At 33.9% G+C, this 27,836-nt stretch overlaps 1 protein-coding gene across 1 annotated transcript; it reads right to left on the bottom strand.

The window, feature by feature from the left end:
• Positions 1-12,437: 12,437 nt before the first annotated feature.
• LOC149792092 (uncharacterized) lies at positions 12,438-26,680 on the bottom strand. Its single transcript, XM_089969331.1, has 5 exons — positions 26,647-26,680; positions 23,449-23,552; positions 20,694-20,741; positions 19,549-19,722; positions 12,438-15,261 (listed from the first exon to the last, which is right to left on the bottom strand). Exons 2-5 carry the CDS (start codon positions 23,543-23,545, stop codon positions 15,038-15,040), a joined length of 543 nt encoding a protein of 180 aa, XP_089825457.1. The 5' UTR covers positions 23,546-23,552; positions 26,647-26,680; the 3' UTR covers positions 12,438-15,037.
• Between the last annotated feature and the right edge of the window lie 1,156 nt (positions 26,681-27,836).

Genomic DNA, 27,836 nt, shown 5'->3' with positions numbered 1-27,836 from the left:
TCAATACAAGTATACTTTTTAACTCTTGTTATAATTTTACGTGCTAGGTATTATCATTCTTGTCAGAACTTTATTTTGCTATTGACAATATGAATTTTGTTGCATATTTGCATTATAATTTTAGTACTTGTACTATGCAGCGTACAGTATGGTCCACCTGACGATGATTCGGTCCAGTCTAGTCGATATACTTTATGCTTCAATTTTCCTTTTCGTATTTTTATTTCTATCATACATTTTCATGGAGGCAATGAAGTTAAAATAATTGATTATGGAATGTAACTGATTTGAGTGATCTATGTTTGAGTTCATTTTGGTTTGAAATGGCGATATTATTTTTGCAGAATAATGTTTCTTAATTTGTTAAATAGACTAGTTCATTCGCCAACGACAACCAATGTTAATCTATTCTGACACGCTGTAGGACGATTTCATTATATTGGCATCGACATTACGTGACTGGTTAAGAATATAATAAAACTTTGGGTTGGTTTACACGTTGTCCACAGTAAGATAAATAGCTCATCCGTACAAGGCCCATACGTAGAGCTAAGTTATGTCACGAACTTGTATGTACCACCATCATAAAATGTTCTAGTGTGGTTTCCTTTTATTTATCATTGTTGAAGAAGTGAAATATAAAGCCAGAAACTGCCACACACATAACTGAATGCATGCAACCTAAAGTCAGGAGGAACCGATATTTCTAGTGTCTAAAAACAGGAAAAATCACTATCTTCCTACAAGCGTTGAGTTATTTAAATGAAAAGATCACAAGCCTAATCACCTGGACAATTATAGCAAGGAATTGTGCTAAAGTGAAACAACCATTCGCAAAAAGAGAAGCAAACTTATATAAAGGTAGCTGGCCTTTCAACAATACATTTTACTTTTGGGTAAAGGACTCAATTTTTAAACAATACTAACATCAAATAGAAGGTATGGGTAAAACAAATTCAATTTTGATATGATCCCATAAGCAAATTGTAGGCATGGGTAAAACATTAACGTTTTATACGATCCTAACAGCAAATGGAAGGCATGGGTAAAATATTAAATTTTATAGGATCCTAACAACAACTGAAAGACACTGGTAAAAGATTCAACGTTTATACGATCCCAACAGCATATATAAGGCATGGGTAAACGATTCAATTTTGTATACGATCCTAACAGCAAATAGCAGGCATGTGTAAAAGATTAAATTTGTATACGGTCCTAACAGCAAATAGAGGCATGACTTAAAGACTCAATTTTCATACGATCCTAACAGTAAATGGAAGGCATGGGTAAAACATTCGATTTTTATACGATCCTAACAGCAACTAGAAGGCATGGGTAAAGGATTCAATTTTATACGAACCTAACAGCGAATAGAAGGAATGGGCAAAAGACTCAGTTTGCATACGATCCTAACAGCAACTAGAAGGCATGGGTAAAGGATTCAATTGTTTACGAACCTAACAGCGAATAGAAGGAATGGGCAAAATACTCAATGTTTATACGATCCTAACAGTCATTGGAATGCATGGGAAAATACTCAGTTTTCATAAGATCCTAACTGCAAATGGAAGGTGGGTAAAGGATCCAATTTTATACGATCCTAACAGCAAATATAAGGCATGGGCAAAATACTCAATTTTCATAAGATTCTAACAGCAAATGGAAGGTATGGATAAAAAGATTCAATTTGTATAGGATCTTAACAGCAACCGGAATGCATGGGTACAATATTCAGTTTTATACGATCATAACAGCTTATAGGTGGCATGGATAAAATAGTCGATTTTTGTACGACACTAAAAGCAAATAGAATGCGTGGATAATAGATTTTATTTGTATGGGATCCGCACAGCAAATAGAAGGCATGAGTGCATATATTTATCTGGTTTTAACACGATGACACACAACCAACTTGCAAAGATGTACATTCCATTTCGTACAGATTATTATGGAAAATTGAAACAGAAACTATTATTTTGGTTATAATGTTTTTGTTTTTAAATATAGATTTATTTCGCTGCATCCATTCTTTATTTGATTAGCATCGTTAATATCCTTACTACCCTAACACAAAACATCATCGCCGCCTCAGTATATTGTAATCTTTACGCATCTTTCCTTCTAACGAATCATTATGCGACCCTCTCGTTCTAATTCTAACATCATTCTCAACTTAATACCGTATTCCATAACAACTAGTAGCTAGTACCTTATGACCCTCTGACACTTTCATCTCTAAGTCTATAGAGAAAGACCTAAAAAAACAACACGTGCTTGCACAAGCGATAAGATAACCATGTATAGTTTAGCATATTTTCTTCGCTATAGCAATCTGGTTTTATGTGGTGTTATGTTCCATAAATTGTTGATATATTAGAAGAAATTCCTCTCAACATATTTAATGACATATCTTGAAGCTTCTCAGATTTTTCAGCGCTGCAATGAACGCAAAAATTGTGCTCTTTTTCTTTCTTTTTCATTGATTGGTTTACAATCAATTTAGTTCTTTTGTTCGATTGCTAGGCCATAGTTTTGAATATAACAGGAAAGCGGACTGTTCAAGCTTGCTTTGTATATGATCAAAGACAAACGGCGTATAGGAACTCATCCTTAAATCAAAACAGATTTGTCTAGGAAAAATTATGCTATTATCTTAGTTTTCCCTAATAATCACTATATAATTGCAATGGCAGTAGCTGATACAGGAAAGTAACATTTCCATTGGTCTGAATGTTACCACGTGATCAAAATGAATCGCGTTCATTTCTGTATGAACTGTAAGGAGAACTAATTTTCCACTTCTATAAATAGAGTCACGTGTACAGCATAAGATAAACACTGCCAGTGAAGGCGGACACGAAGTAAGCATTAAAGGAAAACAACATTCTTACATTTTTTTAAAAAAGTAATTGAATAAATTTGGCTTCCATTGGTTGAAGGACTGGTATTATGATGACCTTATTGCGATCAAGCTGGACACCCCAAGTGCTATAAATAGCTACGTAACAGAAAAACCATAAACATGTATTACTACGCTCAATTAAGATTTCTGTTTTTTAATGATGCAAACAAAATAACATAACAATTTTTGTTGTTGTTGAGTTTAATTATAGTGGCGTGCGCACAATTGTGCATGTGCCACTTTTTTCTTACTGCACCGCAGAATGCTAGTTGTTCCTGGGGAAGGGGATGGTGCCACCTCCCCCAGGCTTTTATGGATTCAAGGAACCCTGATAGTGTGGCCTCAATCTGTGGGTCCATACAGTTGAATGGTTGGCTGTCATTAGTGGGAAGGAGAGCTCGGGAACGGTCCTGCTTGCTTTGCATCGCTGGTTTCTTGTTACATTTGCCTGGTGTTTCTTGAGATTTTTTTTTTGTTTTTTGTTTTCGATTTTTTTTTCTTCTTCAAAATGTTCTAAAAGGAGGGGGGATATTCTATGCTATTTATAGAGGTTCTTAGTAGAAATCATGTATGAAGAGAGATTTTCAAGGTTATTATGGTATTACTAGTCAAGGTGTTTAGGGTGTGTTTCGTACGTTATGTTATTTATAAGTTTTTAGATATTACCTCTTTAAGTTATTTATTAATTAATGTTTTTAGAGATTGAATGTTATTTATACTTTATTTAGCAAGAGCTTGGAGTCCTAGCCGATTACACGGTTCGTTAAGGACATCTAGGACCGGAATCCTAGCTGATTACTCGGTTCGTTAAGGACATCTAGGACATCCGATTTTTCGGTTTCCTTAGTTTTTTATAGGTACTTCGTAAGTGAATTATTTATTATTACTTTTATAAAATTGAATGACATGTTATGGGTTTTTATGTGGTGGCTTCTAAATTTATTTAGCTAGTTACTGGGTCTTTTGGTTTTGTGGGGATAGTAATTATATTTTGCTCCTAAGTCCTGCTGAGTCTATGAATTGATTTATATTTTTATATGCTGATTGTTTTTTTTTATTAAAGTCCATAAGTAACTCTGGGTATGTGTGTGGTGATCCAATCTCTTTTTGGTTTTTGATAAATATTTTCCGAGCGCGTTGATATTTTGGGCATATATTGAATACGTGGTGTAGATCTTCGGTGGTGTGGCAGTTAAAAATAATTAAAATTTCAATTATAAGAGTTTAACGTTGTTTTTTCTGAGTTTATCGTGGTATAAACTGTCAGTTGCCGATTCACACAGCTTACATAACGCCCTTCGGGCGTTATTTGCCGTGTGAGTTGGCAACTGACAGTTTATACCACGATTAACTCAGAAAAAACAACGTTAAACTCTTACATGATATGCCTTCTGTTAATGATTCAGAACCTGCGATAAAGTTTTGTTTGTGCATTTAAATGCATGAAAATTACTTTTTTGAATTATGGATTATATATACAAACTTACGCAGAAATAAGTTTTGATAATAGAAGAGGATAAAGGAATGAAAACAAATAGTAGTGAATGTGGGCAATGATAATAATGAGGAAAATCCTGAAATGTTTTATGACAATAAAATTTCCTTATGACAAGTGTAGTAGAAGATAATTTAAAAAGAAACAAATACTTCCAACTCACGAATGTAAATATGAAACTCATAATCAACTTTCAGAATTATTCGTTTTTCTGATTATTGTAACACGGACTATAAACAGTAATGACTATCGAGAATCCTTTGTTGGGCAAATGCATATAGGGATATGTGAATGCAATTAATCACAGTTTCTAAGACATAGAACTATATTACATTTCATGGTGTAAGTTTTAAAAGGCTCGAACGAAATATATTTAAGCTGTCGTCTTGTATGTGTAGTACAAGCGTGGAAGGTCTTGTATTAAATACGTGAAAACATGAAGGAAGGAGTATATACATTTTGAAGTTAATTTCGATTTTATTTACATTGAATATGCGGAAATTGGGTTTTTATAGCTTTTTGAATATATCATAAGGCAAATACGCGTTGCCTTAAGTTACAAACGACATTTACAATGATCAATGTTATATCGACCCATCCCTAGCTTTGGTCAGGTCGACAAGTTCTTAGCATATTTTATTTCATGGCTGGCCGCTGGATAAATATTCTTGAAGTTAACTTTATTGATATTTCTTGCTTTAACCTACTTTTATATTTTACCCTATTGGAATAATAATCAGCAAACACACGCCATAAAATAATGGCTATTTTATTAAACCCGAAGAGATAGAACCCATCAGAACATACCTAAAATGGAAAAAGTAAATTCTAAGATGACTTTTGTGAGATATATGGGAGACATGGCAACCCGTCTTGAGTGATTGTAAACCAAAGAAGATTCAGTTTCATGTGGGTACGGTATACTGCTATCGCAAGTTAAAGGAATTATTGCCTCTATCTAATAGCTAATCATTTGGGGAAACTAATTTTGAATAGGGCCGAATGGGTACGATTTGAATCCATCTATGGCAATACTATTTGAATAGTTTCACAGAAAAACATTTCTGATTAAGGCAAGTCATTAATCGCGATGCTGTATTAAATTAAAATATTTGAGATTCCGACCTTTGAGAGAAGTTTCTAAGAAGAGGAATGATCTTTACACGACAAGCAAGATAAACTTTGCAAGACTTTAAGATCTTAAAACTGAACAAATGAATGAAATTACTTACGTCCTTTCGACGGTATTTTTAACCGTTGTCAACCAGCTGATATCATTTCATCAGTATCACTTAAGTAAATACATTTTATTAACTAACTGGTAGCCATTGATTCACCAATACCAAAATGTTAAATAAAACATCTGCAAAAACTACTATTATTATATGCTTATTTATTTCTCTGTTATCGTGCAGTATTTTACGATATTGAACACGCGTGCAATTCATATTGAACTCAGTGAATAAAGGAACAACTTTCTATTGCAAACAAACAGTGGACGCAGGAGCAAGCACTTGTGATTATTTTATTTTTATGTGGATGAAATAAACCAGCTGAATAAACTAAAGTAGATGTTTTGTGAACTGCCATCTACGAGCAGCTTTGCAACATTCCACGTTAACCTTTTGATACAATGTTTCGGATTAAAGTTAGCTATAGACGCCATACAGGGTCCTTACAAATAACATGCAAGCGACAAGGCATACACTGTCTTCTTTAACTGGTAATAAGAATGGCATGTTTGCATCCTGGATTTCCTCAAAATGTACTCTCTTAGTGCTGCAAATCTGAATTACACGAACTATATCACCGGTCCTAAAGCTTGACTACAAATTTCGAGCGACTAAGTTCAAATTTATCTGGACGGAGTTATGTGTGCATTAATAAAGTTGATGTTGTGTAATAATAAATCTGGGCTTGCGTATTTAGTTTGGAATTGGGAATTCATTCAGGTACTTTGTTTCTTCTAGTGTATTTGTGTTTATATAATTAAGCTTAGGTAGAATAAGAAAATGTACACAATATAAAAAGGTATTGCATTTGTATGGGAAAATATGAACTCGTTTTGTGTGATGGATATACTGTACTCTCAAGGTCGTGCGGTATATCATCCGAAAACATCATTTATATTTTCCCATACAAATGCATTAACCTGTAAATACATCTTCATAAATAGAAGGCAATTAAGAGAACGATTGCAGAAAGTCACTTAAACGTGGATATTCCAGGGGCAAATATATAGTATTTTTCTGAATTCTGTACTCAGACTGAATGCGGATAACGTAAACGATTTATACAAAGATGATACATTTTGGATCGGGGAAAGTGCAACTTTATTTGGCCAATAAGATGGTAAGAGCAACATAGAAGGAATAATAAATTATGCATGGTTTTATAGGACCATGTATTAAAGCAGCCTTAGCAGGAGTTACATGTCTGCGGCTGCAGTAGGAATGTTTGAACAATTTCATGCAAACATTTCACGTGATGTAACGTAGAACACAAGGTCGCTGTTGCATAGCAACGAAGTCCTTAATATTGACATTCGTCTCTTATGAGTAGATATCACACTGATTTACCTGAATAGGTGGATAAGAAAAATGTTTGCATTAATAACGTAATATGGATGACAAATGGATATTTTATTTTGTATTCCATCAAAAGAATAACATCTTCTGTAACAACAACACATACAACTTCTAATTATGACCTTGAAATATTCGCGCATTGATTTAATAAGTGTCCCATTATGTTAATATTATAGCTGACTCCGAAGTTAAATTTGAAATAACTGTAACTCTGTACACAACTGTAGAAAATGGGTACCTCTAGGAATACTAAATTATAAATAAATAGGCATTTTAACACAAAAATTTAGTCAGACGATATCCATCATTACTGAGAGAGAACGGATTTATAGAGACTATTATAACGACAGATATATATATATATATATATATATATATATATATATATATATATATATATATATATATATATATATAAATGCGAGAACTTCTGCATGTAATGTCTGCACAATTTTGACACTAAGTGTATGAACTTAGACTGACTGTAATAGTGTTCATTAGAATACAGTTGATATAAATGCTAAAAAAAGATTCAAAGTATAGATCATACATTATAATCATAAAATATATTGCGAATAATGAATTTGAAGATATCATTACATCAGTACTAGAGTCTAACATCAACTGCCACATGGTCTTTTTTTTTTACAGCGAAATGCATACCAACACCATTCATTTTCTCTCTCTCTCTCTCTCTCTCTCTCTCTCTCTCTCTCACACACACACACACACACACACACACACAGAGCAAGGCAACCAATATGCTACTATAGTCAAAGAGGATATACCTTTGAAACGTTCTATGAATAATATCTAATCTAATAATAATAACATAAATTACATCTTACAAGATAGTAGCATTTCAAAAGGAGGCTATGCACAACCCAACCATGATTCCAAAATAGAAGTATTGCAGAAGAACGCTATGTACTACATTCCACCCATCACTCCAGAAAAGTAGTATTTTAAAAGAAGGATATATACATTCTACCACCACTCTAAAATAATAGTATTCCAAAAGAAGTCTTTTACATTCTACCCATCACTCAAAATAGAAGTATTCAAAATGAAGGCTATTACATTCCACCCATCACTCCAAAAATGTTGTATTCCAAATTAAGTCTACGTACATTCCACCCATCACTCCAAAAATGTAGCATTTTAAAGGAAGGATATATACATTTTAATCATCACTCGAAAGTTGAAGTATTCAAAAAGAAGTCTATTAGATTCTACCCATAACTCCAAAATAGTAGTATTCCAAATGAAGGCTAAGTACATTCCACCCAGCACTCTAAAATATAGGCATTCCAACAGAAAGCTATGCACATTCACCCATCATTCAAAAATAGTAGTGTTCCAAAAGAATTCTATTACATTCTATCCATCACTCCAAAATAGTAGTGTTCCAAACGAAGGCTATTACATTCCACCCACCCATCACTCCAAAATATTAGTATTTTAAGGGAAGGATATATACATTCTACCCATCATTCCAAAATAGTACGTTTAAAAAAGAAGTCTATTTAAATTCTTCCCGTCACTCTCAAATAATAGTATTTCTAAAGACGTCTATGTACATTCTACCATCACTCTAAAATAGTAGTATTTCTAAAGAAGTCTATGTTCATTCTACCATCGCTCTAAAATAGTTGCCTTTCTACAGAAGTCTATGTACATTCTACCATCACTGTAAAATAGTAGCATTTCTAAAAAAGTCTATGTTCATTCTACCATCGCTCTAAAATAGTAGCATTTCTAAAGAAGTATATGTCCATTCTACCATCACTCTAAACTAGTACTATTAAAGAAACGGCTATCAATATGTTCAGGAGGTCATGAAGCATTTCAATCTGCAAAACGGTTGGTCTCTGTTTTTAGACTTGCATGACTGCTATCTATACGAGGACGAATTTGTATTAACAAAACAAACGGTCTTGCCGGAGCTAGACAAATAACTCATCCAGTGTAAGGGAGGGCAATAGTCACTAAATGTGTAAGGAACTGACCTCTAAACCAGACTGGATAAAGCCCAACTTCATCTGTTTAAATATTTTAGTCCATTTTCTAGTCCTATATTAAGAGTTGATTTCTTACCTTGACTATTAAATCGTTGTCAGAGAGCAATACTTCACAGACTGGTACCAAATCATTTATACCATTAAGACGTTGTTTTAAAAATAAAACCGTCTCTATTTTTCAGCTTCAAAGAGAATGATTAAAGTCATTATGAAGTATGCACAACAATTATTGGCCGTTATGCACATACATTTTTTTAAATGATATATTATGTCTGCGTTCATTACCTGTATTAAGTGTGATTGAATTTCCGCGATATTAACTTTAGCCAACGAAGCAAATAGTGAAATGATTGTATCTGACATATTAGTTTTATATTTGTAAGTTGAGATATCGTTATGAGAGATACAATGACTAATTATTGAATACTATGTTTACAATTTCGGTTCAACCAATATATTGTAACGTTTCCTTGAGAACAAAACCACCTAGATGATTAACACTTCAAATTTATCAAAAAAGTAATCTATTTCCATACAATCTTAATTCCTTTGTTCAAACAAGTTGACTGCAAACTCTGTTTATTTCTGTGAATAATACTAGACAATTATGACAAAACACAAAAGACGAAAACGCCTGTTAGAAATGTATATGGAGAACACGCTTGCATTTGTGGCTCTTGGCTTAAGGGACAGATATCGATCGCAATTATATATTTCAAAGCCCGCCGGACACGCAAGGAAATGTATCATCACTTTGTAAGGAAATATGGAAGACAGACTCAAGTTACCGGGTCTTGCGCTTGTTTGGCGCATGTTAAATGGGAACGCACTTTGCAGTGCTTTTTGTTAGGCGAACGACAATTATTGGAGTGTTCCCATAATGCAATAAACGACATGATCAAGCTATATCGCGGTAAAGGAAATAGTTCTCACCGAATTGTCTATACTCATCTTAATCCGAATTATTTATTTACGTCTTATCCTATTCCAAAACATTTCTTAACTTATGAGTAATCCCTTCTCATAGCATGAACTGAGAAGAAGGTCATGATGCAACCTTTATCATAACAAATTTTTGATAGTACGGCTGACATTCAACATGACCAATAAAACTAGCTGAACATCACGCGTTGATATGACAATGGCAATCTCATCGACCTTTGAAGACTCATTGCTATTGGTTTTCAGTAATTCCTTTGCTGCGCAAATTGTGACACCACGGATGTGACCGCGAAATAGTTACTGATGTTATCGTAGACATCGCTGGTATATTTCATTACAGCTTGGTGTGATTGTTCGTGAAGAAATCTGAAGCGGTGACACTCACCTGACGACAACGCAAACTAATTGAAATGGTCAGACCGGACATGATTGTTAAAAAACATATACCTATGCAGGGTCTCGCGCAATGATTTCGGCGAAAGCTTTGAAATCATCATCGCCAAGCAATGGTGGTTTATTCGATACTTTCAATGACGCTTCGGTGCTGGTATTTACTAGCTTGATACAAACTTGATATAATTTCTGTCTCCACAACGACAAGGCACTTGACTGCATTTTATAAAGACGCATCTTCTGTCATTTTCTAGAACTCGTGATTTCCATTGCTGAACTTATCTTAAGCTGACGATCGGTAAATCTATTGGTTGGTTAATGTCAAAATGACCCGCTGAGCTACGTAATTTATCGTGCCAGTGCCCGTTGGGGCTACGCAATTTATCATGTCAGTGCCCGTTGGGGCTAAATTATCAACCAATAGCTCATTCACCACTTAAATACCATAAGCAGCTGTAGTAATCGCATATGCATTCTTGTAGCAAAGGTTATCAATATTGGTTAATATAACAGGCAATGATGATTATGATAGTACAATAACATGTTCTCCTAGAACATGTTCTTAACGCATTGAATCCATTTTGCCTCTGATTTGCCAATCGTCTATTGTTAATTGCAGCACAGAAGATAGCGACTGAGCTTTTTACGCTCACGTGACACACTCATGAACTCATAGTAAATATTTTGCCCATCGATTCTAAAATTAAAAGTTATTTTCTGTTCTAGACGTTTTTTTTATCCCGTTCAACATGCCAAGGTGAAAAAGCGTAAACGGCTTTGTCGTTACGAAATTCACCTTTCGCTATGCAGATGCGCTTATGCATGGCCAGAAGGACATGTCGTAATAATTTTATCGGACGAGGAACTTATCGATGAAGATCACACTATAGTAGTGTAACAGCAGGTTCAATTTGTTATCATTGTCGCAGTTCCTCCGTGAATATGATGCACAGCGGCGGGGGTCATTTCTCCTAAATACATGCCTTTTCAGTCTACAGCCACATTTTCAAATGTCACAAGCACCTTGCATTAGGACAACTCAAAACGGCGAGAAAATAAAATAAAATATCAAAAATACGACCCTGCATGGCATTACGTTAGTTTGGTTTGAAGTCGATATTTCCTTGTTTTAAAGGACCACACTACAATGTCACCTTTTGGTAACCTCTGAAATTTTGAAACACGATAATGCGACAAATATGTTTTTTTATATAATCATTTAAAAAATAAAATTAATGATTATACACGCATGATAATCTGTTTCTGAGGAATATAATCCTTGCAACCATAAATCCTTGTGAATTTTACATGTTACATGCTGCCGTTCAACAAACCCAGCAATACTAAACTTTGAAAATTTATATAAACATCGTATCATGATCATATTGATATATATAGCAGTTAACAATTGAGATCTCATCGTTTATGTGTTAACTTTTCTATTTTGCCTACATTTCGACCTTCACCCCTTGAAGACCCCGAAGCTGAAAAAGACAGGGAATGAGAACATTATTATCTTCACCGATTTTGTCCTAGTGTATTTGGCGATCAGTATACAAAATTTTAAAGTTAAATTAGCGTATTCAGCTAATGTTAATTAAACTGAAAACAGTAGATCTCTCTTAGGGGCGATTTTTTTCTTCCGCAATGCGTTCTATTTGAATATGTTTTTTCGTTATTTTATAATGAATACTGCCTTTCATTCTACGATTTACGTGGTTACAAAAATTCATGTAGTAACTGCTTGCTTGTTTGCTTCACGTCAAATTGGTAGAATGATTGTTTTTTTTCTTCTTTATTTGTGGGGAACTTTCGTAAGGTGTTTGGTACAACTCTTTGATTAGTTATGTAGGCATTTTGGTCATTCGGCAATATTCCAAATTGCCAAGTTTATCCCTGAGTCGCCTCTCTGGTGAAATTTCATTTCTGCCAGGTGTTCTTGACCCAAAATTTCTGGCGATGAAAATGGACCGATGTACAGATAGAAGGGTAGAGGTACAAGAGATAGAAAGCGTATGTACCTGATTATCTTCTGGATATATACATTTATGTATGTATAAAACAAAGCCATGCCTTTAGATAGCTGAGTTTTTATTTTGTGAGAATATCATGAACAATGCTCTTTCTGTATCGAATTTTGACAAAGCTGTATATGAATACAAAATACATTATATACAATGTGACTTACACATTATTTATCCCTAACAATTGTTTTCTAAACACTATTAACGCATGCGAGAACACTTAAAGAACGTAGGAAATTATGAACTTTTGCTGAAAATTAAGGTAATTATTTCATTAAGTACATACCTTCAACTTTATTTTCTACCGACATTGAACCTAGGAAATTATAAACTGTTGCTGGTCTATGTAATGTTATTATTTCATTAAGTATATACCTTCAACTTTATTTACTACCGACATTGAAACTAGGAAATTATAATCTGTTGCTGGTCTATGTAATGTTATTATTTCATTAAGTACATACCTTCAACTTTATTTACTACCGACATTGAACACCTCTACTTAGTTCAGTCAACAAAGGGTCGTTAATCAAAATATCCAAAAACAAAAACCCAGCAATCCTTATTAAAACTATTTTAACACAAAATGACAAACACAAAGCATAATTGATTAATCCTTACATTTCTTGCCACTGTCTTACCATTTTACGTAAAATATAACCAAATGTTTTCTTTCAATTTAATTTTCATTTATTTGTAAAGCTTCAAGATAAACAATTTGTTTATAAATAAAAGATACGAAACCGCCATTACAAATGGCTGCCAAATCCATAAATCTATAATGTGTAACTTTATTCAGACAAGTGCTAATGACATTAGCGATATGCTAAATATTTTGTTATAATAAAATCACACGATTTAAATCATATTTCATCCCATAGTTTGTGATGTTTGCGTTGTACCAATCGTTAAATGTTGACTATTTTAGAAATAAAAAAATCTTTTTTGTACATGGGTTATACCAAGCGGAATTATATTACCTATCCTAATATAAATATGACCGGTCATTACTATAACATTTGCAACACAATTCCACTTTAATTTCGTTCTGAGATGTACTGTCCTTTTTACAGACATATATTTGCCATTTCTTTTCAGATTTAGAAACACCTGTACAGTATATTCAAATACACTATAACCTAATAATAAACCCTTTATTACTTTTTGAACACTTCCTATCCAAACTTGAACACGCACTGTCCTTGACCGAAGAACGCAATCCGGTACGCTATACACATCGTCAAGAAGTGCATTATCAAAAGCCATACGAAAGCCATACGTACACAAGAACGCGGACAATGTGGATATGGAAAAGACAATTAGACTGTCAAACAGTCGTCATACAGTTTCACATACCCACACATATTTGACACAAATGTAATATTTATAGCTACTTGTTCGAGTCCATTGTACGGAAAATCCAGACTGCAACAATACACGACTTCTTATGTTTAGGTTAATGTACATTTATAATATCATTATAATTTAAACCACTGACATGAGCCAAATTCACTATTGAGGAGACAGGGTGATCTCGTGATATTTAGAGTATTGCTGTGCGCTGACGCCTAACAACATTATCTTTTTAATGGTGTGAAACGTTTCGTAACTTGTCTTGCTCCGTGAAAAACAAACGCGGAATACATTTGAAATTTGACACAGTCCATGAGTAACTGTTAATATGTCTTACATAAGGTCATTGCGCATGTTTGAGTGAGGGAGTGATTGTAACGTTGCGTAAATGTAGCATGCACAGACAGTTATTTAAATTAACCAGATCTAATATTAATTAATAACTAATATTAATTAATTATCAATTAACTAATATTAATTTTCAACATTCGAGTTTGTATCCAAATTAGCGACATTCGTGTCTAGGGAGAAGTTCAATTTTCGTATTTATTTTAGATTTCCCACTTTACTAAGATTTGTATGAAACAATTCTGGCTTGAAATGACTCCTGATGTGTCAAATGTAACATAAAAATAAAAGAGATTTTAAAATGCGTTGACTAAGGAAAAAGTAAACATGAAATCGGTTGTATTTTTGTTCTGTAAAAAGCAGTGTTAAATATCGTGCTTTTGTTAATTCTCATTATAACAGCTGGTGACAGATATGTACAAAACACACAACAGAGTCATCAAGAGCAGATGTTGATAGTCTTTTTCTTTAAGGTTATCCGACAATGAGGCTCATGTAACCAATTGGTAATGACATATAACAGGACATCACTTGTGGGGAGGAGTGTGTAGGCTTGAAAGTGAGACGTCCTTATAGTAAAATCTTATACAAACTAAATATTGGTTTAGAAATATACTGGAGCCCAAGTATAAATTTAGATGTAAAGATCATATACATTTATTTTCTTTGAAGAATATTAAGTAAGTTTCATAGTTAAGTGTTATGGTTCAAAAGTTATTACTCTCTAATCAAAAATATATATTTTATTAAACAACTATTTGAACTTAAGTCCTAAGTTTTACGGATCGGAATTTTTTTATCAGCTGAACGTCACTTGCAGGTTCAGGACGTTTACCACCGTGTTATAATCAATCACACACACACACCCAAAAGCGCAAAATACACATACGCTTTAAACCGTGTCATAACGTGTACTTTAGATTTTCATGCCGTTTTAACGTCCCCTTTTTCCTTGATAAATAATATGATTAAATAGACTTTTGACAAATGTAACATTGTGTGCCGGAGCAATCGCTGCCGATTAGGAGGAAGTTGTTGGCCCGATTCATGAGACCACACTGACTAGGAATTCCGTTGGCAGCAGCCTGGAAAAAGACTCCGGTCGTACTTGGGAGCGGATCACCATTCAAAGCAAACCAAGTGTCATCAGCCGCCTCCGTGGCTCCAGCCCAAAAATTACATGTACCAGTTGCTGTAAGAAGTCAAATTTACCTTAGTATTAATATGCTTGAAGCTGTAGAAATAATTTAAATTCTAATACTTATTTAACTGTAATGATGCTAATATTCCGTTACCAACATTTACAAAAATAACGTCAACTGGACTTTTTTTTATAGGGCATATAAAATGTCAGCGAGGACTCTCATAGATTAGACCCTTCGCGTATTAATCTAATTACATCACACATAAATAAAGATAACGTCAACAAAAATAAAACGGTTTTCCTGACTACTTTCTTTTACCAAATAATGCAAAATAGAGACATAAACATTTTCATTGTATTAACCTGCTGAACCTCAACTAAAACACTATTCCTACATCCATATTTGACCAAACAGTAGCGAAATAGAGACTGAAATATGTTCTTGCCATTGTCTTTGACCCCAAATTGCAAGATAAAGAGGGTAACCTCGTCCTTGCCACTGTCTCTGAACTTAAATTGCAAGATGATGGTAACCTCGTCCTTACCACTGTCTTTGAACCCACAATACAAGGTAAAGACGGTAAACTCGTCCTTGCTGCTGTCTCTGAACCTAAATTCCAAGATAAAGACGGTAACGTCGTCCTTGCCACTGTCTTTGAACCCAAATTGCAAGATGATGGTAACCTCGTCCTTACCACTGTCTTTGAACCCAAATTGCAAGATAAAGACGAGAGCCTCGTCCTCGCTACTGTCTTTGAACCCAAACTGCAAGATGAAGACGGTAACCTCGTCCATGCCCCTCCATTAGTTTTACACATTCTGAGGATTTCGCTGTTTGAGTTCACGGGCATAAACATATATTGGCTGATTCATAATATCAAAATAGATCATGACACGGCCGGCATTATTTCTGTCTGCGTGATATTCAATAGCCATGTTATGTCAGAACAATACAGAAATATACTTAGCTGTCTGCATATTAGTTGTGAACGAGATGACTGATGACATGCTAGGGACCTGAGCAAGATGACTGGTGACATGTTAGGGACGTAAACGAGATGACTGGTGACATGTTAGGGACGTACACGAGATGACTTTTGACATGTTAGGGACCTGAACGAGATGACTGGCGACATGTTAGGGACCTAAACGAGATGACTGGTGACATGTTAAGGACCAGAGCGAGGTGACTGGTGACATGTTAGGGGCCTGAGCGATATGACTGGTGACATGTTAGGGACTGAACGAGACGACTGGTGTCATGTTAAGGACCAGATCGAGATGACTTGTGACATATCAGGCACCTGAGCGAGAATGGCAGATGACATGTTAGGTACCAGAGCGAGATGACTGGTGACATGTTAGGGACCAAAGCGAGATGACTGGTGACATGTTAGGAACTTGAACGAGATGACTGGTACACAAAACACTTTTGATCACAATGATATATAAAACATAACATGTCGCTGTGTCCCAAGCAGCTTTACTACAACACAAAACAGACAGACAGACGATTGAAAGTAATTGAAAATGAAGCTATTAGTCAAAAGGTGCACAGAAATACAACGCAAATAAGATATACAACCAAAATGCTAACGCAGTGAAAATACAACTATCCCTAATCAATTGGTAAATGGCTTTAGGAGTTGACGGCAATGATAATAAAATAATCGTAATTATTACATTCTTTGGAACTGATACATGTGTGCGAAGTTAATGCACTGAAACTGGGAAACGTCAGGGTAAAATATAACACAATGAATATTAAAAGTTTAAATGAGCTACCATGTGAACACACAAAGACATAACACTCGTACATATTACATGTGTCAGACATAAAGTGTGATACTAGCAACATAAAACATCTAATTAAAGACAAAGTACTATCGCGTGGATAGATGTATGCGATAGGAATGTACCCTAACACTGAAGGTGTTAGCTGATTTATTTCCTATGTACTATTCGCAAAGGAAAACGTTTCAGATACAGTGGTGCATGTCAGTGTTTAGCGATTGCATTTCTTGCACTTAGTGGGAAGAATTGTTAAAAATCACCGAAAATAATATATACATAAATTAGACAATGCGACACCCTCTGGTTATACAGCATCTACTGAACTTCACAATCCTCGCTTCCGTTTGCTGGTCATTTCGAAAACCGCAATTGAATGTAATATTTGTTTGTAAAAATACTTACGATCTGCATTGTCTTCAAGTCATTTTGTGTCTGGGGTTTGTACAGGTTTAAGTGATGATTCTGATTTGTGACAAGACCAAGACACACCAGCAACAAAATATTTGATGTAAAATGTGTTTTCATTTGAATCATTTACCTCTTTGGTAAATTTTTCATTTCATTTTGCCAAATCTCCATCTTAGTGCCTAATGTATATGGACTTGGGATGGTCCAAAGGACTCTTTACGCAGAACTGTTTCTACCCTATAGTGATTTGCCATCCAAAATGGAACTTTTGTGTCGCTATTTTTATATGACACTTAATTTATATGTCCCACACGAGACCAGCTTCTCCCGGAAGCCTTTTTGAGCTATATAGAAATGGCCAGGTTTTAATTCATCGGTGCGGTTTATAATGCAATGGGTTCTTATTATACCATTGAGTGCACATGCGCACAGCCAGGTCTATTTATTAACATTCCTGCTCTGATGCAGTTAACGGAACTGAGGCGAGAGAAATATAAAGACACCCTAACTTTGTCTCGCTTAACTGTGCAGTGTCAATCAGTCCTTACCCCCTAATGTACACAGAGATTCAAATATTTCAAAACCTCAGGCTCGGACACTATAGAGTAATCTTTACAGAGCAGCACTTGCATCATATTTTTTATCTGCAATTATTCGGGTGGCACAATAGTGGACGTTTCAGGCCAGCCATGTCGTAACAATGTAAACGGTGACAAAATGTATTTGGAATTTCTGAACATTTTTTCGATGTTGCTAAGGGTGAGCCCCACACCCAAGATGATCAATTAGCAATTATGCTGTAGAATTAGCAGCAATCTGATGCTAAACCATGATAATTAAAGTACTGATAATCAATAATTACTTACCTAACTTTGATTCCGTAATGTCACACTAATGTCATTTTCTATCCACTCAAATACTGTTTCTTTGCATCTCCTTGTAGCATACGTTATGTCAACTAAGAGCAGTGTGTGTGATTAGGATTTTTAACGTAGCTTTAAATAGCTATCCAGTCTACAACATCATTTAGTCGATCTACAGTGTACAGTTATTCCATTTACAACATGCGGGTAGTCTACATACAATATTCACTTAGTCTTCCACATCATCCAGTTAGTCTCTTTGCAGCCCATAGGTAATCAACACACATCATCCATTTAGTTTTGCAAATAATTATATTAGCCAACTTACATCACACATGCAGTCTATGTATGGCATACATTTAATCTCCTTGAAGCATACATTTAGCCTACTTACATCACACGTGCAGTCTATTTATGGCATACATTTAATCTCCTTGAAGCATACATTTAGCCTACTTACAGCATATATGTGGTTTACAAGCAGCCTCCATCTAGTCTACCGTATTATATATTTAGTCTACCTCTAACATACATGCAACTTACAGTTCGCATGTTACATCATCCATTTGTCCATGTCATATTATTATGTCTTACTTTTTGTATAAGCTAGAGGTAAACAAAAATATTGTACTCATCTTCAAGTTGATTTTAACAAACTTGCTGTTTTCGCTTCTTTCTGTTACTAGTTTGAGACCACAGAGACGTAACATTACAAAGCATAAATGTAGTCTGCTTACGACATACATCTAGTATACCTGCAATATACATGTAGTCTGCTTGCGGCATGTATCTAGTTCACTTGTATTATACACGTAGCCTGCTTACGGCATAAATCTAGCATACATGCAGCATACATGTAGTCTGCTTACGACTTACATTTAGAATGCTTGCAGTATACATGTTGTCTATTTACGGCATACATTTAGTTATCTTGCAGTATACATTGAATTATTCTGAATATTCTGTATATATTTCTAACACAGTTGAAGGAAAAACTCACTCAGCTTTCTGTATCGTCCAGAGTAGTATTAATTATACATAGAAATGGTCAATGTGAAATTTAACAATTAGCAAATTATTAGTTTAGTATACCCTAAATGATTCAATTAATTAAGTTTCTAAATGAATTAAAAGTATCCTGTCTCTGGTGAATGTGTACATTTCCCAACTTTCTCATAGGAAGCCATAAAATACATGTTGTAATTATCTACCAAAGAGATAACATAATAGAGGAAGTAGAGGAACAGAGAAAGAAGGTAGGAGAGAGAACCTGTATTTGCAGCAAGCTGTCGAATCAGGCCAAAAGTTCCCAAATTAAGTCTCAGGAGGTCGCCTCCATCACTCTGACATGCTGCCCTTGCATCGGTGAAATTTTTCTGCGTGCTATAGAAGCGGATACACGTACCCGGGTCATTGGGGGTGTGGATGTAGTTAGCAGGGCAATCTGTAGTGAAATAGTACGAACATATAATTGTAATGGCATGTTGTTGAATGCAATGATATATAATGCTTGGAATAGTCATTAGTGACAAGGACAACCAATACTATCTTGTTTTATTATTTTCAGTGGTGGAATGGATAGGTTAATCTATTGATAGAGTTAACCAAATGGAATTGTTATGTTGAAGAATGGATTTGTTATCTTAAAGAATGGATGTGCTATGTTAAAGAATGGATGAGTTATGTTAAAGAATGGATTTGTTATGTTAAAGAATGGATTTGTTATGTTAAAGAATGGATGTGTTATGTTGAAGATAAGCTTTTAACTTCAAATGTAAACGACGTTTTATCTGTTGTATTTGATGGCATATAACACAAGAAAATTGCTATTTATTACCACTACTGATACGTGTTACTTGCTTATGGAAACAACAGCTACATTTTAAAGTTTATTATTGCTTCTTTATCCCGTCAATTGCTGAGATCCGTACCAATTTAATCAACATTGCACATTGAGTTAGCCAACCAAACCGACCATTGTACTATTGATGTGGTATAAGACATTGAAACAGTTTTGGAAGGACCTTAGTTGTTACTGCGTGTTTCCTTATGCATTCCTTTTTTGTACAACATCTCTAGATTCCTTCGGCTAGCAAACGAAACTTCCAGTTGGCGTCCATTTCAAGTTCTAGTTCGTTGCGTTACTCCACACTCCTGCACCCCCCACATCCCGACAAGAACTGTCTCTTGTTATATATTTGCCCATTTTTCACGGATTCAACTAATTTGCTAAATTTGTATGCTACATATAGTGTCCACACTGAACACAAATAGAGACAAAGATATATATCAAAGAAGAACGAAAGACAGGACGACAAAGGAGGAAAAAGAAAATAATTTGAAGGATGAATGAGCTGATGAAAACACGAAAGATTGCAACGTGCACTCTGGTAGGAAATATAAGAGTCAACTTACTATTTTGGTTTGCGAGCGCAGCTATGAAAATTAAAAGGATGAAAATACCTGAAATGTAAAGTTGAACAATGGTATGTTATATATAATTAAATAAGTACATCAAACTATAATAAATACATATTTTTCTCGAAGTACAAGGGTCAGATATTGAGCATGTAAAATCAAAGTAAAATATTACTCATGAGTGAGGGCGTTTGAGTTAATGTTTTGTACAATACCAATGTGCCCACGATAATATACCTACCCATTACCCAGCGTATGAGTTAGCATCCTTACTACCATCAGAAAGGATATAATTAGTATGTTTGTTATGACTGTGAATACACCGGAAACAATAACTAAAAATAGGCTGCGAATCCGAGACACCACATGTACCTCTTAGTGAACAGATCACCTCATTTAGTGGTGCGTTTTTTTGTTCTTGTAAACGTATCCGGTTTGAGAACATAGGGCAATATTTGCATAGATACTTGAATATTTAAGAACAACATCTGCATTTAATAATTGCCATCATTGTTCGGCTGTTTGCAACACAAAATAAAGGCATTGCATAACATTATATTTTCGAATGTACGGAATGTTTCTAAAATATAGTCTTAGTATTAATTAGTTATTTTTATAAATAAATGTGCAATACCTACACAAATGACAATTTGTTTCGATACTTAGAAATACCTTCATCCAAATATGATGAAACGGTCGAGAAAATATATATGCATAATTGACGTTGGTCCATTTCTACAAGTAGTACTTAAGCTTGCCAATTAATGAATGTAATTAATTACGTTTATGCTACTTAATTTCAACCAATCAGCAACCTTTAATATTGTAAATGCGGTATTGAATACAGCTCACAAAACAATTAGTTACATGTGGAATATATGTTTTGCAGTGTCATTAAAAATTTAAAAACTGTGGCATTCCTTAAACATTTTTGCTTATCTTGTAGGACTCGCATTACCAGGAACAGTAAATATAATTTAGGAACTGTACAGTGGACCTGTGTGCTTACAGACAAAAATGAACCTTTATACACACATCACATTTACAATCAAACACGGGGTTACACAGTCTATTAGGCAGTTAAATAGAACATCGTCACCATAATCTCTCGAACGATTTTACATGAGCTTGCACAATGGAATGGTCAATATAGTCTGTGTCAGAAACATATTGTAAAACCATGAACTAACTTCTGTCTAACGAATTTGCGAATGAGTAAGTGACAGACAGACGGACGCACGGTTGCAATATTTTAGTCTGACACCATATTCATAAGTAGCAATTAAAAGGTAATACAGTTGGAATAGGATTTAAGAAGAACTTTAATTCATCAAAGTAAAAATTATGCATATCAGAATATTGCAAAGTAAATTAACCAAAGATCTGAGACTAGCAAGTATGTATGTATGTATGTATGTATGTATGTATGTATGTATGTATGTGTGTATATATGTATGCATGTATGTATGTATGTATGCATGTATGTATGTATGTATGTATGTATGTATGAATGTATGCATGTATGTATGTATGTATGTATGTGTGTGTGTGCGTGCGTGCGTGCACGTATGTACGTACGTATGTACGTACATACGTATGTATGTATGTATGTATGTATGTATGTATGCATGACTGATTTTCTTTATTTCATCTTCAGAAGAGATTTCATTCAGTTAATTTTTCGTTAATACAGAAAAGTTAGGAACATAGCTTGACATTAATGGACTTACAGTACACTATATATATATATATATATATATATATATATATATATATATATATATATATATATATATATATATATATATATGTATATATATATATATACATACATACATATAGATATATACATATATATACATACATACATACACATACATACATACATACGTATACACACATACATACATACACACACACACACATATATATATATATATATATATATATATATATATATATATATATATATATATATATATATATATATATACATATATACACATATACACACATATAGACATACATACATACATATATATATATATATATATATATATATATATATATATATATATATATATATATATATATATATATATACATACATATACATATATATTCATATATATACATACATATACATACATACACACACATACACACTTATATACATATACATACATATATATACACATACATGCACATATACACATATACATACATACATGCAGATACATACATACATATATATACACCCATACACATATATAAAAATATAAAGAAACGTAAAGAAAACGCAGTATCTAAACACATGAGTGAGAGATGTATGTATGTATGCATGTATGTATGTATATGTGTGTGTGTGTGCGTGCTTTCGTGCGTGCACGTACGTACGTACGTATGTATGTATGTATATGTGCGTGTGCGTGCGTGCGTGCGTGCGTTACGTACGTAAGCATGTATGTATGTATGTATGTATGTATATGTGTGTGTGTGCGTGCGTGCGTGCGTCCGTACACGTACGTACGTACGTAAGCATGTATGTATGTATGTATGTATGTATGTATGTATGTATGTATGTTTGTATGCATAAACAGTTTGACACTAAAACGACTGATAACTTGTGCACAGGCATAAAAAAGCACTCAGAGTTACATATAATTACATATAGAGGCACACAAAAGAAGTAAAGAGAGACAGCGAAAAATGTCGAGAATGATTTAAATTAGATGAGTCGTATACAACATACCAATGATACCGCTAAACCCTCCTCCAAGACCACCTGACAGTCCTCTTGCGAGACCAAGCAGCGTCAGGGATAAAATTCCGGTTAGGACCAGTTTCATGATTGACCTGTCATATAAAAACACATTGCTGGAAATACGTTTAATAAAAGAAAAAGACATTAAATTATATATTATTATCGATTGGTATGACGACTATACAGCACATTTTTCTTTATATCTATCTATCTATCTATCTATCTATATATATATATATATATATATATATATATATATATATATATATATATATATATATATATATATATACAACATAGATTTTATTTGATTGAATATGCTTTGTAGTATTTGCATTAATTAAATACAACTTCCGATGTAGATTTAGATGTATGCTGAATGGAAAATTTGCTTTTACTTCACCTCTTCTTCTTTTGCCATTTTTGGTTTCGCAACCAAGATACCACACTCCAGTCGTGTAATAAGTGTACAGCCTCACCGAAGTTTCAACAAGAACAACTCTAGTATTCATATCGTCTGGAATATTATGCATGCTGTCGTTACTTTATATTCGATTGGCATCCATAATTTAATTTGGCATCAATAATTTAATGTTGCATCACGTATTTCAATTGTATTCCACAATTTCAGGTGGCATCAAAATGGCATCAATAATTTTCATTTGGCATCAAGTATTTTGTTTGCCATCATTTAACATCAAGTCTTTCATTTGGCGTCACGAATTTCATTTGACATCAATAATTTCTTCCAGCATGACGAATTTAAACTGTAATACTAAATGTATAATTGCAACTATAATGTAAATAAATGAATCAAATCATCATATTTTTTTCCATCTGCAATGCAAAGCCGAAAATCTCTGATTCACGCCTAAAAGTTGTAAATACTCATAATGAACTATATACTCGTAGTAAAGATTCATTATGCTTTTTAATGAACACTCTTGTTGTACATATGCTAAAATTTCTTCAGACATGTTGCAGAGAGAGAGAGAGAGAGAGAGAGAGAGAGAGAGAGAGAGAAACTGAGTTCAAATTACTTGAGCCTTTTCCAGTCTTGTTTAGCATTGTTTTTGTCTTGATTTGGAACAGTAAACTTACTGTACAGTATTATTCTAAAATTTCTTCAGAGATGTTGCAGAGAGAGAGAGAGAGAGAGAGAGAGAGAGAGAGAGAGAGAGAGACTGAGTAGAAATTACTTGAACCTTATCCAGTCTTGTTTAGCATTGTTTTTGTCTTGATTTGGAACAGTAAACTTATTGTACAGTATTATTTCAGCTGGACATCTGTCTACCCAAAACTCGTTCTAGCATTAATTAATTATCTTAGAAAGTCTATTCTAAACACAACACGTCTTCTTTCTATGGAAGAAGAGCAAGTAAAATGCATTCAAGAGTAACCATTCTTCTGGCTCATAATATAAACCATAAAGGTGTTGATATCAACTATTGTAAGCTCCTTCCCCACCAAAGTCTCCTTGCGAATTATTTTTCGTTCAGTGTGTTCTACCACACACCAGAAAAATATATAAAAGGTTTATAGTTCCTGGAGAATACCAAGTAGGGTATTTGGTAAACACATTAATAAATCGGTAAGTTTTGATAAAGCCAAACTTTAAAAACTAGATTTCCCGAAAGGGGCTAGTGATCTTGTGCGGTCACCGCTGAAGCAAATCTTTAATTTCCCTGATTTTGTTATCATAATTTAATTTATCCATATTGTTATAGTCTGTGTAAAATCTTTTGCCAAAGTAAATAAATCCAGATAAATTCCAGTCTAAATGATATTCATGGCAATATTTCATATTACCTTGTGTTCTACTACCTTTCCTTTTCATTAGCTATTTATACAAAGACCTGACAAGTTAGGACATTGATAAATGCCATCCAGTCCGGATTTCAGTGACTTTTCAGGGCCATCCATTGTGAATGCATACATATGGTGTCATCTGCATTCTTTGAAACAAGATATTCTAAATGATAAATTTGTAGTCCTTTAATATTTGCTTTCTTCCGGATCAAGATGACTAATTTGTTTGCACACGGAAGTCAAATATATTGATAAAAAACCTTTTTATCTGCAGCCCATCGTAATCCTAAATCTTTGTTATCAATTATAGTTGATAATCAAATATTTTAACTTAAATCAGCAGCTAAACAAGTATAACTGTTTGAAACTCTGTATTTGTTCGGACTAGTTTACTTTTTTGTTGTACATTAAGGATTGTACAAATAATTTTGGCAGTTATTAATTGCAATGGAAAGCAATGAAAAGACCATTGCATACAATTAAATTCAATATTAGTTGGATGTATTCACTTCGACTGACAAGGTCTTCCATTTCAGATGTATTTACTTATGTTGCAAAGGTCTTCCAAGTTTGATGTATTCACTTCTGACATGTTGAACACTGCTTCCAAGTTAAGGATATCGGCAGAGAAAAGGCACTGCCGTATTACAAAATTAAAGTATTTTGTTCATGATTGCAAAGCAACACTGCGAATTAATACTGTCGAAGGAACATATCAAGAAAATATAGTCGATAAACGAGCTTCCTTGTTTCTTCTGGACGATGTTACAATTAGCAATCCATTAATATGGGAAACAATACACAAATTTAGTTAGTTTTAACGTAAGACAATAATTATCACCTATTCATTGTTTGATATATTTTGCATATATTTAAAATCACGAGAAAAGTATACAGACCATAGTAATTTTAATGTTCCATACACGAAACTCTATTTGTAAAATAATTAAACAGTTTTGACAGCGCAATAATGTCATTTAAAGCACTGGATCCATCCAAATTTGCAATTGAATTAGCAACAATCTGATGCTAAACCAGGATAATTAAATCATTGATTATCAATAATTACTTACCTAACTTTGATTCCATATATTTTACTGAGTATTTAATTATTAAGGCTAAAATATAAATGCTAAATTCATATTGGATTTATGAAAATTCCGAACCAATCAGAGCTGATGAAGTTTTGGGTCCATTACACATGGAAAGATGATATCTTTTTTAAATTGTGAATTTGCAAGTGTGCTACTGTGTTTCAAAATTGACGTAAATCTCTTTGCTTGTTACAAAATCATGGACTTGACCAGCATTTCTGTCATTTAGCTACTTTCCATATTCTGATTCTTACTTTGTAAAGACTAGAACAAATATACTTACTTATTTGTTCCAACGACAAGCAGGAATCTGCCCACCTAATGCGAAGGCTGCCTAGATGTGGAATGACTTCATTATATAGGCGTTGAAGTCACGTGACTAGTTAAGGATTCAGCTGCCATATAGGCTGTTGTACACGTTGATCATAGGAATATAGGAAATCAGCCGTACGATGCCGATGCCTGGAAATAGAATAATAACGTTTTATATACCAGTAACATAAGACATCACTTATTGGCAGCCCTTGTATTATCATTTTCGAACGAGTGATGTAAAGCCAGAAACTACTGAACACATATTTGAATACATACAACTAAATGGTGGGAGGAGCAAATATTTCCGGTTTCTGCATACAGGAATGTGTTTCTGCTTCCCTATAACTATTTCATTTAATAAACGTGTGAATAACGTGTCGGAAACATGTTGTGAACAAATGAGACAGAAAAATTAATTATCTATACTCCTTCATAAAATCTTTCTTTCCTTGCATTCGTTCAAGTATTGATCAAAATTACCGCATGTCCGTATCAATTTGTAAATAAATCACTGTTTGACACTTTCACGTTTAAATCTGTTTTGAGTTAGAATTTCTAAAGAAATGACACCACAAATATAAACATAATTATCTTAAATTACTCTCCCATATGACAGGGAAAGATTTGTTGCATGCCTCGTGTTTTTATATTAGTCTGGTTGCCTCAGCCCTTCTGTTAGTAATGGTGTCCACACGCTAGGAACTACTTTTAAAAAGAACAAATGATCTTCTTTGGTGACTGTCCGAGTTGCTTTGAAATCAAACAGCAAACATCCCCCATATATATATATATATATATATATATATATATATATATATATATATATATATATATATATATATATATATATCTGTGTGTGTGTGTGTGTGTGTGTGTGGAAAGAAACTTCACTCATGAAGCAATTGAATGTCTCTACAACTTTGATATCCCACCAAATAAAACATTTTGAGGGAGACAAACAACACACATTCACACGAAGTCAAGCTATTTTCTAGTACTCATAAAGGAAAGCGTTTCATACAATTGAAAACTGCACAGACCATCCATCAGATCACATGAATAATCTATCTGCATTCTCCCTGTTAACACACGACCAACTTTATTAAACACTTTATACTTTTTATGTTAGACACATATTCTACGCTACAATTAGGGTAC

This window comes from Sinohyriopsis cumingii, chromosome 9 (genome assembly GCF_028554795.1).
Source record: "Sinohyriopsis cumingii isolate HCF-2022 chromosome 9, ASM2855479v2, whole genome shotgun sequence".
NCBI lineage: Eukaryota > Metazoa > Mollusca > Bivalvia > Unionida > Unionidae > Sinohyriopsis > Sinohyriopsis cumingii.
The sequence above is the reverse complement of the archived record's forward strand: the minus strand, read 5'-3'. Positions and strand labels throughout refer to the sequence as shown.